The 12,934-nt window shown below is 48.0% G+C and overlaps 1 protein-coding gene across 2 annotated transcripts in view; it reads left to right on the plus strand.

Moving 5' to 3' along the window:
* Nucleotides 1-12,934, plus strand: part of CLCN1 (chloride voltage-gated channel 1) — a 29,674-nt gene that overhangs the window by 14,342 nt on the left and 2,398 nt on the right. For both annotated transcript variants that reach the window (XM_036010993.1, XM_028525818.2), the window contains 10 exons: nucleotides 3,976-4,045; nucleotides 4,236-4,346; nucleotides 5,653-5,866; nucleotides 6,116-6,249; nucleotides 8,489-8,733; nucleotides 9,018-9,129; nucleotides 9,404-9,483; nucleotides 9,703-9,741; nucleotides 12,383-12,487; nucleotides 12,576-12,662. In XM_036010993.1, the coding sequence (XP_035866886.1) occupies nucleotides 3,976-4,045; nucleotides 4,236-4,346; nucleotides 5,653-5,866; nucleotides 6,116-6,249; nucleotides 8,489-8,733; nucleotides 9,018-9,129; nucleotides 9,404-9,483; nucleotides 9,703-9,741; nucleotides 12,383-12,487; nucleotides 12,576-12,662 (1,197 nt within the window). The remainder of the gene's footprint in view (nucleotides 1-3,975; nucleotides 4,046-4,235; nucleotides 4,347-5,652; nucleotides 5,867-6,115; nucleotides 6,250-8,488; nucleotides 8,734-9,017; nucleotides 9,130-9,403; nucleotides 9,484-9,702; nucleotides 9,742-12,382; nucleotides 12,488-12,575; nucleotides 12,663-12,934) is intronic.

Consider the following 12,934-nt stretch of genomic DNA (forward strand, 5'->3'; position numbering starts at 1 on the left):
TTTTCATATCTGCCTGTCAAGGATCATGTATTTAGAGATTTCTCAATTACTGCCTTAGACAAAGATATTTTTATTTCCAACCCTCATTGTGACATCTATTACTGTTGCCAATTGCATATTCTTCTTTCTTGATGATTGTCTTATTATTTCTACTATGTCTTGCCCAAATAGTTCAACATTTTCCTCTGTATATTAGGGCTATTATTCAAAAGTCTGTGCACTCCAAACTTTCATGCTGTTAAATACCTTGCTATTAACTTTTTCATGATACTTTTTACCAATCTGTGTTTCCCCAGGATATGAGTCACTTAGTAATATGTGTGTGTGTATATATACATGTATATATTACTATATATATACACACACATACTATTATATATATATATATAGTAATAGCTATAGTGGATTTATTTATCCACTTAATCAATAAATGTTATTATATACCTTCTATGTGCCAAGTATATAATAATTAATCGCTGATCTTTGGCAAATCTTATGTTTATGGTTAAAAGGATTTTTTTGATTGCCTTCTTTGCTTGTTGTTGCTCATTTGATGTACTTGTCAATGATCTTATGATTAAAGGTACCAGGTGCTCGACACACCAGGTTCTAGCCCTGTAACTTACATTTTCAGGATTTGCTGTGGGTTCCTGTGTTCTTCCCCGTTTCACTCCACGTGGACTGATTGGGTCTACCAGCCTCCACATTTTACATATCTACCTTATTAATTTTTTTTTCTTCTTTCCAAAGATTTGATATTTTTATGATAAAGTGGTTCTCAGTGTCTTATAAGGGATTTTTTTGAGGGGGGGGCTTTCATTATAGACTTCATATTCTCTGATTTGTAAATCTCAACTTCCTCTCATTGTTGTTGAGTCTACAAACCCACTGGCTGTAACCAAGTCCAAGTTTTGATGGCATCTCAGAATTTATTGCTCAGTGGTAATACTTGTGATTTTCCAGTATTCCTCTAGGTTGAGCTATATGGTAACTTTGGGGACACATATACTTTTAAAGTGTCAAGCTCTTGAAAATTTTTGGAGAAACAAAATACTGTATGTTTTCAACATTTCCCCCACACATCATCTCACCTCCCAGGATTCCCAAGTATGTATCTGGGTGCCATGTCATGGATTAAAGCTTATCCTGAGAAACGCACTGGATTATAAAGAAAGATTCAGCTGTGTGTCACTATTATTCGTTTCTCACTGAATTACATCTTTGAAAATGTTTACATCATAAGTGTATCAGGAAGAGAAATTCACTCATTTCTTGGATTCTACTTCAAGCCCAACAGTTTGCATCAGGCCTATGATTTGTAAAAAGTAATATATATAGCCCTGGCTGGAGTAGCTCAGTGGATTGAGCACAGGCTTTGAACCAAATTGTCGCAGGTTCAATTCCCAGTCAGGGTACATGCCTGGGTTGCAGGCCATGACCCCCAGCAACCACACATTGATGTTGCTCTCTCTCTCTATCTCCCTCCCTTCCCTCTCTAAAAATAAATAAATAAAATCTTTTAAAAATAATAATAATATATATAAACATAAAAACATTCATGGCTATAAATCCATGATATTACTTAATTACGATGGCATTTTTCAGTGCCGTGTCATTGGACACATAAACGTACCCTCATCATTTCCAGAGCTCGAGCAGTCGGCTACACAGCCAAATCAAAATGTAAAAGTGGCTAGAACTGTTTTTCCACAGTCTGATTTCAAATTTATGTGGTCTCTGCCAGCACCAGTGCAGGCTGGTCAGATTCTCAGCTCAGAACTTTTATTCTGTTGATGAAGGGGCCATCCATCTTCCTCAACCTTAGAACACGGAAAGTATCATTATGTTGTAAGCCAGGAGCTTTTACAGTGAGTGTGAATATAATTACAGCTTCGGTTTCCCTTTCAATAAGTCTAACGTGATTGCTGAGGATCGCGGGGGAGTTCTCAGCATGGCCCAAGGCTTTGCAGAATTCCTCTTTGCCTGAGCGCCACACGGCTGCTTCTTGTGAGGGGTCTAAGTAAAGTGGAATCTGTGATCACGGCTCCCTAATTTCCCAGGTGTCTGGAATTTCAAATCTTGGGAGTTTTTTGTGTCCCACATCACTTTCATTGCTTCTGGAGCTTTCCTTTTCTGTGCTACTAGCTCAAATTCTTGACTCATCGCATGTGTCATTCTTCATGCTATAGGACTTGATATTTTAATGTCTTCTGATCCTGACACTGTCCTGACACATATCTTAGAGGCGAATCTAAAGTTCATCCTCTGAAATCACACCCTCTGGCCACCTATTATCTGTATTACAGAAACTTCTAGATTGACCGGAGCCTACAAATCTCTATGGCTTTGCAAAATCCCTTGTGTGCTCGTTCCAAAGATGCGATACAGAATAGTTCAAGGGGTCTCAGACTAGTATAGGTCAGAGTCACTTAAGAAGCTAAAACTACAAGGGCCCAGAACTCTGTCTCCAGACAGTCTACAATGGTGGCCCCCAGTGGTGTCTGCACATCTGTGGTTTAACCTCAAGTTCCCCTTGAGCTTGAGGTTACTGTTGGGTGTTTTAACAAATAGGAGCTCTGAGAAGTTTTCTTGTGTTTTGCATAGTATGTGACCAATCTCTCTTCTTTCTTTCCTCCCTTCCGTCCTACTGACCTACCGACATCCTGCCCACACTTTCTGAGCACTGCGCCAGTGCAGACAAAAAGCAGAGATAACAAGCCACACTCCAGGACTTCTCAGTCTATATTCTCTTCATCTGTACAATTAACATTTCAGTTTTCACCTGTTTTAGACAGCCAGATTCTGACACAAAGAAGTATGTATTTTGCTTTATCTCAGAGCTCCTGGGACGAACCTTCTCAGATCCTTTGTCACTTTCTCTTGAGGTCAGCCCTGGCACAAGAGAATTCTGTCTAAGGTTCAGGAAATCAAGAGATTTATTTCTCATTAGTTTACAATGCAATAGGTGCCATTTTTAATTATAAAAACATTGATCCTGGCAATTTGTTCTGATCTTTAGCTGCTACCATCATTCTCCAAGTCAGTTTAAGATCCTTTTTCCAAGATTGGCTTACTTATTTTGGAAGAGATATGTAAATCTATTGTTTAATTTACCTACTATGTCTCATCAAAGTTCAAGCGCTACTCCATTTTTCACTGTATATCGAAATTCTTTTGCATTCTTTGCCATAAAATGCATGTATTGCTTTTTCTAAAATTATCCCAGTTTCTATGGCAATACTACCTGAAAAAGTTGGCCTTGAAGATCTTTTCTGTTACAGTGGCTGACTCACCTGGCATTCTCCAGGTGCCCCGCCCAGGATAGATCCTTTGTTTCAAGTGATTTGACGTCACAGGAAATGGCTCAGGCAGGGATGCGCACACCAGTTTCCCTCGTGAGGTTCACCATAAAAATGGCTTTGTAAATAACAGCATTAACAATCAATTAGTCACTCAGTAAGTCACTGAGACTTGAAGGTGTCTGCCATTTCCATCGGGGGATCTTTTGCAGAAACATAATCTGACCAAGAAAAGATATCTTTCAGCTTCACGAATTTCACGCTCTTCCACCGAGGTGACCCTTCGAAGCGAAGGGGTTACAGTGGGCAAGGGTCCTTTGGGGGCAGTGACGGGGACCTCTGAGGCCCCACTCCTTGTTCTAGATTGCCTGAAGGCAAGTAAGAGTCACTCCAAGCAGGAGGGTTTGGGGTTAACCATCTGGAGAAACCAGTGTTGTCTTACAGTGTTGTCTTTGGTGATCTCTCAGCCTGAGAACTCCATGCTTTTTAGTTCTGGATGAAGGGGAGCAGGCGCGATGGCTTTCGGAAGGACGAGCCATCCCAGTGTTTCTGTGACTCTTGAAGCAGCAAGGAAGAGAACAGTGGGAAGGGGGTTGAGTGTGCACGTGTGTGTGTGTGTGCACGCGTGCGTGTTGGGCAGAGTTGAGAGGGTGTCCTGATGTCTCTTTTTACCCAGTTCTGGATGTCCATCGTGGCCACCACTATGCCCATCCCCTGCGGGGGCTTCATGCCTGTGTTTGTGCTTGGTAAGTCCTGGTGGGGAGCCTGGGACCGTACCGAGAGCTACAACCTAGGGAACCGGGAGAACAAGGAAAGGCTTGCGACGCTAGGGGCTTGTATTTGGTCTCAGCACCCAAGGAGGGTTTGGCTCTGAAAACACAGACGATAAGGAACTTGGATCTCTCAACACCTCCCTTCCTTTTGCCTTTGCTCTAGGAGCTGCATTTGGAAGGCTGGTGGGAGAGATCATGGCCATGATATTTCCTGATGGTATCTTATTTGATGGCATCCTCTACAAGATCCTACCTGGGGGCTACGCAGTGATTGGTGAGACCCATCCCACCCTCCCCAAACCAAATATTGAGTCCCACAGATGTCCTCACTCTGACCCTCCCGTGCCATCTTCACTCCGGGCTACACTATATGGCTGTAATTTAATGCTATTTAGTTCAGCTTCTATTCAAATAATCAGCCCTTGGTTCTGACTCTCGATACATTTATTGAATGTCTATGAGACTTAGTTTCCTCATGCATAAAAGGGATTATGGGTATTCAATGAGACAGGGATAAAGGCACCTAGGATTGTGGCTCAATGTTTGGTAAGGCTTTTTTTTCCCTTCCAAAGAATCATGGGAACAACAGTGCAGGTGAGTGGCTCAGCTGCTTTCACCTTGCAGATGTGTCAGTATTGACGGGACATGGGCACATGACTCAGCTGAGAAGCATGGGCTCTGGACTCACCGTTGCCACTTGTCACCTACATGGGCGTGGAAAAGTTAGCTGCCTTTCCAACCCTTAGAGACTTCTGAGACATCTTACAGCTCCAACATTCTATGAATCTCTGATTTATTTCATTATATCTATTATCCCATCCAGTGAAACCCATGTCTAACACAGTGATCAGTGTAGATCCCCGGAACTATTGTGCCTTCTCCTCCTTTCTCTCTTCACTGAGAGCCTATAACACCTAGACAGAGGAGCACTAACCAGCTTTATTGCTTGTATGATGACCTTATTCTCTCACAACGTGTTGGCTCAAAACCTGAGGTCCCAAGTAGAATGCCATCACTAGGTTTTAAAATGCTCAGTTAAGAGTGATACAAACTTTCTGCCCTAGCTGGTGTGGCTCAATGGTTTAAGTGCCAGCCTGTGAACTGAAAGATTGCTGGTTCAATTCCTAGTCAGGGCAGATGCCTGGGTTGCAGGCTAGGTCCCTGAGGTAGAGGTGGAGGGCAGTGTGTAAGAGGCAACCAGTCAATGTATCCCTCCCACATGGATGTTTCTCTCCCTCTCTTTCTCCCTTCCTCCCCCTCTCTCTAAAAATAAATAAATAAACTATTTTTTAAAAAAGAATGATGCAAATTTGCAAAAACCAGGAATAGCTAGGGCATCACTATGTTCATCTTATAAATGAAAATGCGGGCACACCCAAGGATTTCATGTCTTGTCAAAGGCTGTGGGATGAGATCAAAATGATGATTTTTGCGACACTTCAGCATTCTAGTCCCTACTCTGGACACACGGTTGTCTCGGGAGTGTTGGCACCGACCCAGTCTGTGTCACCCTCGTCATGTCCCCATGCGCCAGGAATCGCAGCGCGAACCCACCGGCACATCCCTGTGTCTCGTTCTAGGAGCGGCAGCGCTGACCGGGGCGGTGTCCCACACAGTCTCCACGGCCGTGATCTGCTTCGAACTAACGGGTCAGATCGCGCACATCCTACCCATGATGGTGGCTGTTATCTTGGCCAACATGGTGGCCCAGAGCCTGCAGCCCTCCCTCTATGACAGCATCATCCAGGTCAAGAAGCTACCCTACTTGCCTGACCTTGGTTGGAACCAGCTCAGGTCAGGGGCACCAGCTGGAATTAGTGCAGCTCCAATGGGGCGGGGATGGGAGAGTCTGAGGGTGAGATTGACGTCAGGGCCCATGTGTGCAAGCGCCGCTTTTGACTGACTTTTCCATTCCCGTGTACCTGATAACCGTTGTGAATGACCCGATGGCAAACCTCACGGGAGGAACGGAAGGGCCAGCAAAGAGACAGGCACGTGGTGGGGCTAACCCTGCCCCCCCCCCCATGCTTTCTCCCTCCGTAGCAAATTTACAATCTTTGTTGAAGACATCATGGTACGTGATGTGAAGTTCGTTTCCGCTTCTTGCACGTATGGGGAGTTGCAAACCCTGCTCCAGACCACCACAGCGAAGACTTTACCACTGGTTGATTCAAAAGGTCAGTGGGAAGGAAGGGAGCCGACTCCTGAATGAGAGACCGGAACTTAGCCTCCACAGAGGCGGGGTTGGGGTGGGGACACTGTGGTGTGGCCTTGTCCGTAATGCCCACCCAGTCTGCTACAGGAGACCCAGCCTGTGCTCCGTAGGGAACACGATCATCCCGAGGAAGGCAAAATACAGGCGTAATACAAGCACTATGAGACAATTCAAAACCAAGGAAAGAAATACAGCCAGTTCTCACTGCTCACTGTGGTTATGTTCTATAACTACTGTGAACACAGAGTTAAGGATACTACCCTGAACTGTTGCTCCCACCCAGAGGACATACAGGGTTAGGTTCCTGCAAGCCCCTGGTCACAACAGCTTCTTCCACTAATCAGTGCATCGACCTGTATTGTCTGTGTTTCTCTTTAAAGGCACCTTATTGAATATATATTGTTGATTCATTAACGTTGAACTTACAGCCAGCAGCAAGACAGCTCATGCGTAGACAAAGCTAATCTAACTCACTTATCTTCTCCATAAGGCACGTCCCAGGCTTTATGATTGGGGGGATGGGCAGTGTGAAACAGCAAAATAACCAACACGAATCACAAAAATGTGAAACACGTGGCAGTACATGAACCACGAGAAGAGCACTCGTTTGCAATATGCGAGCTGGAGGGAAGAAAGGGAAAACAACGATGTAGCATCACCCTGTCCACCCTCAGCTAGGAATGTGTGTGTGGGGGGGAGGGGCAGTCAGATTTCCAGCTGCTGCGAGCCTGCCCGTTCAGGACAGCGGAAGCATCTCGAGTACTGATGTGAGTTTACAAATAGGTGAATTTGCAAATAATAAAGGGAACTCGCCAATAATAAGGCTCAGTTGTAAGTCTTCCAGGCCCTTACGTGGTTCTCTCTTCTACTTGGTTAAAGAACAGCCATTCTTTAATGTCCAACTTGAGGAGCTGGTGGAACTGTTCCACATGAAGAAGTGAACGGTTTTAGTAAGCTGTGACTTCACACTTCTCTTCCTTCCCATTCTCTCTGCCCCCTGTTGGCAGCAGTTCTGCTCTGTACTGTTTCTTACGGTGGTGCACATGTGTTTGTCTGACCCTCCTTATTCCTTGAGGGCAGGGACTGTGACCTCTGTCTCCGTCAGACTGCCTCCTTACTGGGTATTAAATAAACACTTGTCTAATGTTGGAACTGGTGTAACTGAGAAGAATCACAAAGGGCCATTTGGAGCCATTGAGATGGTTAGTTCTGATTTTAGATCCTCAGAGTACCCAAGTGGCTCAAGTGAGGTTAGTTTTAATATTTCCCCAAATCCCAAACACCTTCTTTTTTTTTATAAATGCATCATTTTTTTTAGATTTATTTATTTATTTTTAGAGAGGGAAGGGTGGGAGAAAAAGAGAGAGAGAGAGAGAGAGAGAGAGAGAGAAACATCAATGTGCGGCTGCTGGGGGCCATGGCCTGCAACCCAGGCATGTGCCCTGGCTGGGAATCGAACCTGCAATACCTTGGTTCGCAGCCCGTGCTCAATCCACTGAGCTACGCCAGCCAGGGCCCAAATACCTTCTAAGTGGCTTCTACAGCAGGAGCTCTTCGCTGGAGCAGGGGTGCAGACACTGAGGCTCAGGGTTTTTGTGGTAACCACTGAGACTTAAGGGTAAGATGTATCCCAATGATACGGCCCCAATTTTATGGCCTTAGAACTTAATGAAGATGTTAATTATCGTAGCAGAATCTTGACCTTCCCAGGAAAAGTAAGCATTTCGTTTCTATCCCCGAAGGACCCAGACTCTTTAAATAATTAAACATCCGCTATCCTTGTAGATGTCTTTCAAAGTATATTCACATCTCAGCTTATATGAATGGCTTGTGATGTTTTGTTTTGTTTGTGAGACGGGCTTGATTAGCCTATTTTAATGCCAAGTTCACCTATTTGCAAACAGGCTATATCAAAATAAGTACAAATTAGCACCAATTAGCGTACTATCAGTTGGGTCTCTAAGTGCTAAATGGGTGGAATAAGAGGAATTGAATGAGGTCAATCCTGCAAGAATTTTGAAATGAGTTTTGAGGAAGAGAAGATAAAAGGTGGCAGCGGGTGGGGGGTGCAGAGTGGGGGAAGCAAGTGGGGACACAGGGATTCTGTTGCTGCCTCCATCCTGCCAAGTGGGGCAGAGTTGGGGGGCTGGTCCTCAGGCTGAGCTCTGAGCTTGGATCCGCCCCCCGCCACACCCCCGCAGATTCAATGATCTTGCTGGGCTCCGTGGAGCGGTCAGAACTTCAGGCCCTCCTGCAGCGCCACCTGAGCCCGGAGCGGAGGCTGCGGGAAGCCCAGGACCTGGCCAGGAAGCTGTCTGAGCTGCCCTTTGATGGGAAGGCGCGGCCGGCTGGGGAGGGATACCAGGGCTCCTCGCCCTCTGGCCGGCCAGAGTCCTTCGCCTTTGTGGATGAGGATGAAGATGAAGAAATCTCTGGGAAACCCGAGGTGACCGGGCTGGGAGGGACCCAGCGAGCAGGAGAGATTGGGAGAAAGGGAAAGCAGGAAGAGGGAGTAGAGATGGGGTCACTGAGAAAGTCAAGGGTCCAAAGGACTAAAGGAGATAAGGCTATGAATGCCTGTACCCACGGGCATTGAAAGGGATGTAGGAACTCTGAACTGGGGAGGAAGAATCGAATTAGATGGATTTCCTAGGACACCAGCTGGTGAAGACAGGAAACCACTAGGCAGCCCCTTCTCTGGGGCTGAGAATTTTTTACTGTTCCATACAGCTGCCTCCTCTTCCTCCCCCTCAACACTTTCCTATGGTTCCACTGGCCCCTGAAGAGCCCAATGGGCCCCTGCCCAGCCTCAAGCAGCAGCCAGAGGCACCGGAACCTGCAGGTAAGGAGTTTCCCATCATGCCCCTTCACTCGGCCTGCAGGCTGCCACTATGAGGAGAGGAGACTAAGGTGGTGGGAGAGGGTTCCTATTCATTGAGTCTCCATATTGCTGCCCCCAAGGAGCGGGGCAAGGGCTGATTTAAGAGGATAGGAGAGAGGGCATCTATGGCGGTGGCAAGGTGTCATGGGGCCACAGGGGAGCCCCTGGCTATTTCCCCCCACAGAGGGTAGGAATTGCTTTGTTTCCATTTCCACCTGCTCCCCATTCCTCTCAGGTCAAAGACGCTCCATCTTTCAGTCTCTGCTGCGCTGTCTGCTGGGCAAAACTCGCCCCACAAAGAAGAAAACAAGCCAGGTGAGAGAGGAAGGGTGGGGGCAGGGCGATGGGGGCTTGTCTTTGAAGAGTGAGAAATCCATGGTCCTTAGGTGGGGGGGGGGAGGGGGGCCCACCAAGGAGAACCTTCACCGCATGGAAGGGGTGGGGAGTGGGAAAGCAGGTGTCTGTGGTCCTGGCCTAGGAACCGTGGCTGCATTCCATCAGGAAAGAACTCGGACCTGTGTCTTTCTCCTCCAGGACTCAACAGACTTAGTGGACAACATGTCACCCGAAGAGGTAAGTGAGGGAAATAGCAACCTGGGGTAGGTGGTTCCGTCAGATGAAGATAATTACTCGTCTTTCTCTATCTCCTTTGTTGTGTTTTATGAATAAGATGCGAGTCTGGGTGGGAAAGTGGGAGATGGGAAGGGAAGTGTGATTATGGGGACAGTGATGGGCACAGGCGGGGTTTATCTGGTGGCGTTCTCAGAAGGACCGTCATCATCTCAGAAGAGGGCTGTTTTGGGTCTCCATGCGTAGGTGGGACCACGGTGCTGAGACGCACCTCAGGTCTCTTAGACATTAGGCCTGTTCTGGACAGGCAGAGGCTACAGAGGTCATGCCGTGAAACAGCACCAGACACCAGCCCTTGTGCACACCAGTGGGGAAAAACAGCACTGGAGCCACACAAGAAGTGGTGTCTGCCCCGGTGGAAGTTCCTCTGCTGATGGAGCAGAGCCCTGAGGCAAAGGGCAGCTTCAAGATACCGGGAGGCAAGACCAGGAAGAACCACACTCTGAGGACAAGTATTCGTAGTGCTGGGGCTGTCTGTCCGGACAAACGCCTGTTTTCCAAAAGAGCTGGTCATCGAGTCCATGAGACAGAAACTCCAGAGCGCCGAATGGGCTTGGCGTGAGCAGTGAGAGAACGTGGAGCAGTGACTGGGGGTGGCCTTGACGGGGACATGCCCGAGGAGGTGTGCAGACACGCCCCCCTTCAGCAGCAGCCTCTCTCCTTGGGAAAGGAGCAGGCAGGCTCGAGCTCTGTGGCTGACAAGCCATAATGCATACTGTTATTTCACAATAAACATCGGACATCTGGAAGAAATATGTGCTGGAGAGTAAAAGTCCTCCAGGGTTGGAGGAAGGGGTGGGGAGTGACAAGAGAGAAAGGAACCCTCCCTCTCCCCTTGGCACCCCTCAACACTCATCCTGACTTCTGGAAAACTCAAAATGACTTACAGAAAAGTGAGCTAAATGATCCTAGGAGAAACAGAAAACCCGTTCCTTCCGTCCCGCAGCAGGAATCAGATGGGTCCCATCTGCCACCAAGGAGTGCCTTGCTAGGGTGCTGAAACCAATCCTAATTCTTTTTTATTGTTGTTGTTGTTGTTGCTAATCCACCAAAAAGAAAAGGCCAGTCAGTTGGTCGGTGAGGCTATTTAATGACTGCTGAAAATAAAGTGCCGCCAGGGATACAAAGATGAGCGATCTACATTTTTAGTTTATATCTTTCCCCAAGAAGACTTTATTTTAGGCAGCTCCCAGCTCCCATGTGACTCAAGGACATTTTGGAGGGATAAGATCCAATCGGAGCCAGAATTCAGACAATTTTGAACATGGTTTTCGAATTAGATCAAGGTGACACTCTTGGCAACATCAAGATGGTACCTACGGAAATGCTGGGAGAATTCAGTTATAGGTCGCCAGGAGTCCCGGCTTTGACTTGATTCTGCTACCCTGTTCGTACACAGAGTTAAAGCTCCAGTTTCTAACGGGCTGGGCTTTTTCAAGTTCAGACCCAAGAGCAGACATCCCTTGCTCCTTGGAGAAAAGGTGGGGGGGTACGTAGAACATGACCAGCAGTCAAGGTCAAGGTCAGAAGCCCAGCTCCAGCTCTGTGCAATTTGAATAAAGCTGTTGCTCCTGAAGGGAAATCAAAGACGAAACTGGGGAAAGCTACAAAGGTCCAGGACGTAGAACAAGCCAAACCAGGGTTGGCAAGGTAGCTGCCTGCCATTAATAAATCGTCTCTATGACATACCTGCTAAGGAGTCACCATCCTGTGCTTTGGGAGCCGGTCACACCCCATGTGAACCTTTAGTCAGGGAAGAGGAGAGTTCCAGAAAATGTTAGATTCATTTGTGAAAGCCAGAGCCATACTGGATTCTTGGGAAGCTTGGGGATTTGGGCATCGTATCTAAAATCAAGAGGAGAGTTGGCCTTCTTGTTTTAATGCTTCTGTCCCACACAAACAAAGATGGCTTTGCTCACGTCCACCACGCGCCATGCAAGCCAGCACAGCTCTTCAAATCCAGCCAATATCCGCCGTGCTGGACGGTGTCAGAGGGAAGTGTGCTGGTCTCGTCACAACATGGGGCCGTCCCTACCAGGAACACTCTCCAGGAGTTCACGTCCAGCGGGCAGGGGTGAGACAAATCCAGTGCGCGAGTGCCCGCAGTCCACACCATTTCTGAAAAGGAGAGACCAGCAGAGTGCTGCAGGGAGGAAGCACTTTGGTCTGGGAGCATCGAGAGTGCAGAGCAGGTGCAGGGTGGGCAGGTAAGGGGAATGCAGCCCAGCCAATGCAGAAGCCAGAAGGGGCAGGGGCTATGACAGGCATAGGGGGAGCACTGTGAAGACAGGTTGGAAGTAACACGGGGTTTGGGGGACTGGGGGGTGTGGGTGAGAGAGGGAGGGTGTGCCAGTGCCTGAGGATGAAGGCTGACTGGGAACCTGATGAGGGGGGAAAAGGAGGGGCGGTCCCCTGGGAAGGAGGGAGGGGCTTAGTGAGCTGGAAGTTCTGTGTTAGTTCGTTACATATTTCAGCTGTGTACTTCAGGACTGGGGGCTAGGAGGGCTGCTTGCAGTCAAGGCCTTGCACCTGAGGTTGAAGGGGGCTCTGCGGCGTTGGGTGACGGCCCTCCTCTGCCCAACAGGTTGAGGCCTGGGAGCAAGAGCAGCTGAGCCAGCCTGTCTGCTTTGACTGCTGCTGCATTGACCAGTCCCCTTTCCAGCTGGTGGAGCAGACGTCCCTGCACAAGGCTAGTCCTTTCACACCGCTCGGGGCTTCTGGGAGGGCAGGGGCGGTGAGGGTCCATGGTGCGCTGACCTGCGGCTCTTTCTGTGCAGACGCACACACTGTTCTCACTCCTCGGCCTCCACCTTGCCTACGTGACCAGTATGGGGAAGCTGCGGGGCGTGCTGGCACTGGAGGAGGTAATAGTGATACGTCCCTTTGGAGCAGCAGGAGGAATGAGTGGCCTGGTGGAGGAAGGATGGTTTTAACACCCCCCCATTTTCCTATCTCATGAATAAATTAGAGGAGGAAGAGAGGGGTCAGCAATCTGGCAGTGCCAGTAGAGGGGACTGCCAAGTCCTGAAGGGTTCATAGATCACCCCGGATGTAGCCCTTGTGATCTCCCACAGCTGGCATGGGTTTGGGTTGGAGTTCGGGGCACGCGTCCTAGTTTCATACCATGGAAAGGGAG

This window comes from Phyllostomus discolor, chromosome 10, assembly GCF_004126475.2.
Source record: "Phyllostomus discolor isolate MPI-MPIP mPhyDis1 chromosome 10, mPhyDis1.pri.v3, whole genome shotgun sequence".
Taxonomy (NCBI): domain Eukaryota; kingdom Metazoa; phylum Chordata; class Mammalia; order Chiroptera; family Phyllostomidae; genus Phyllostomus; species Phyllostomus discolor.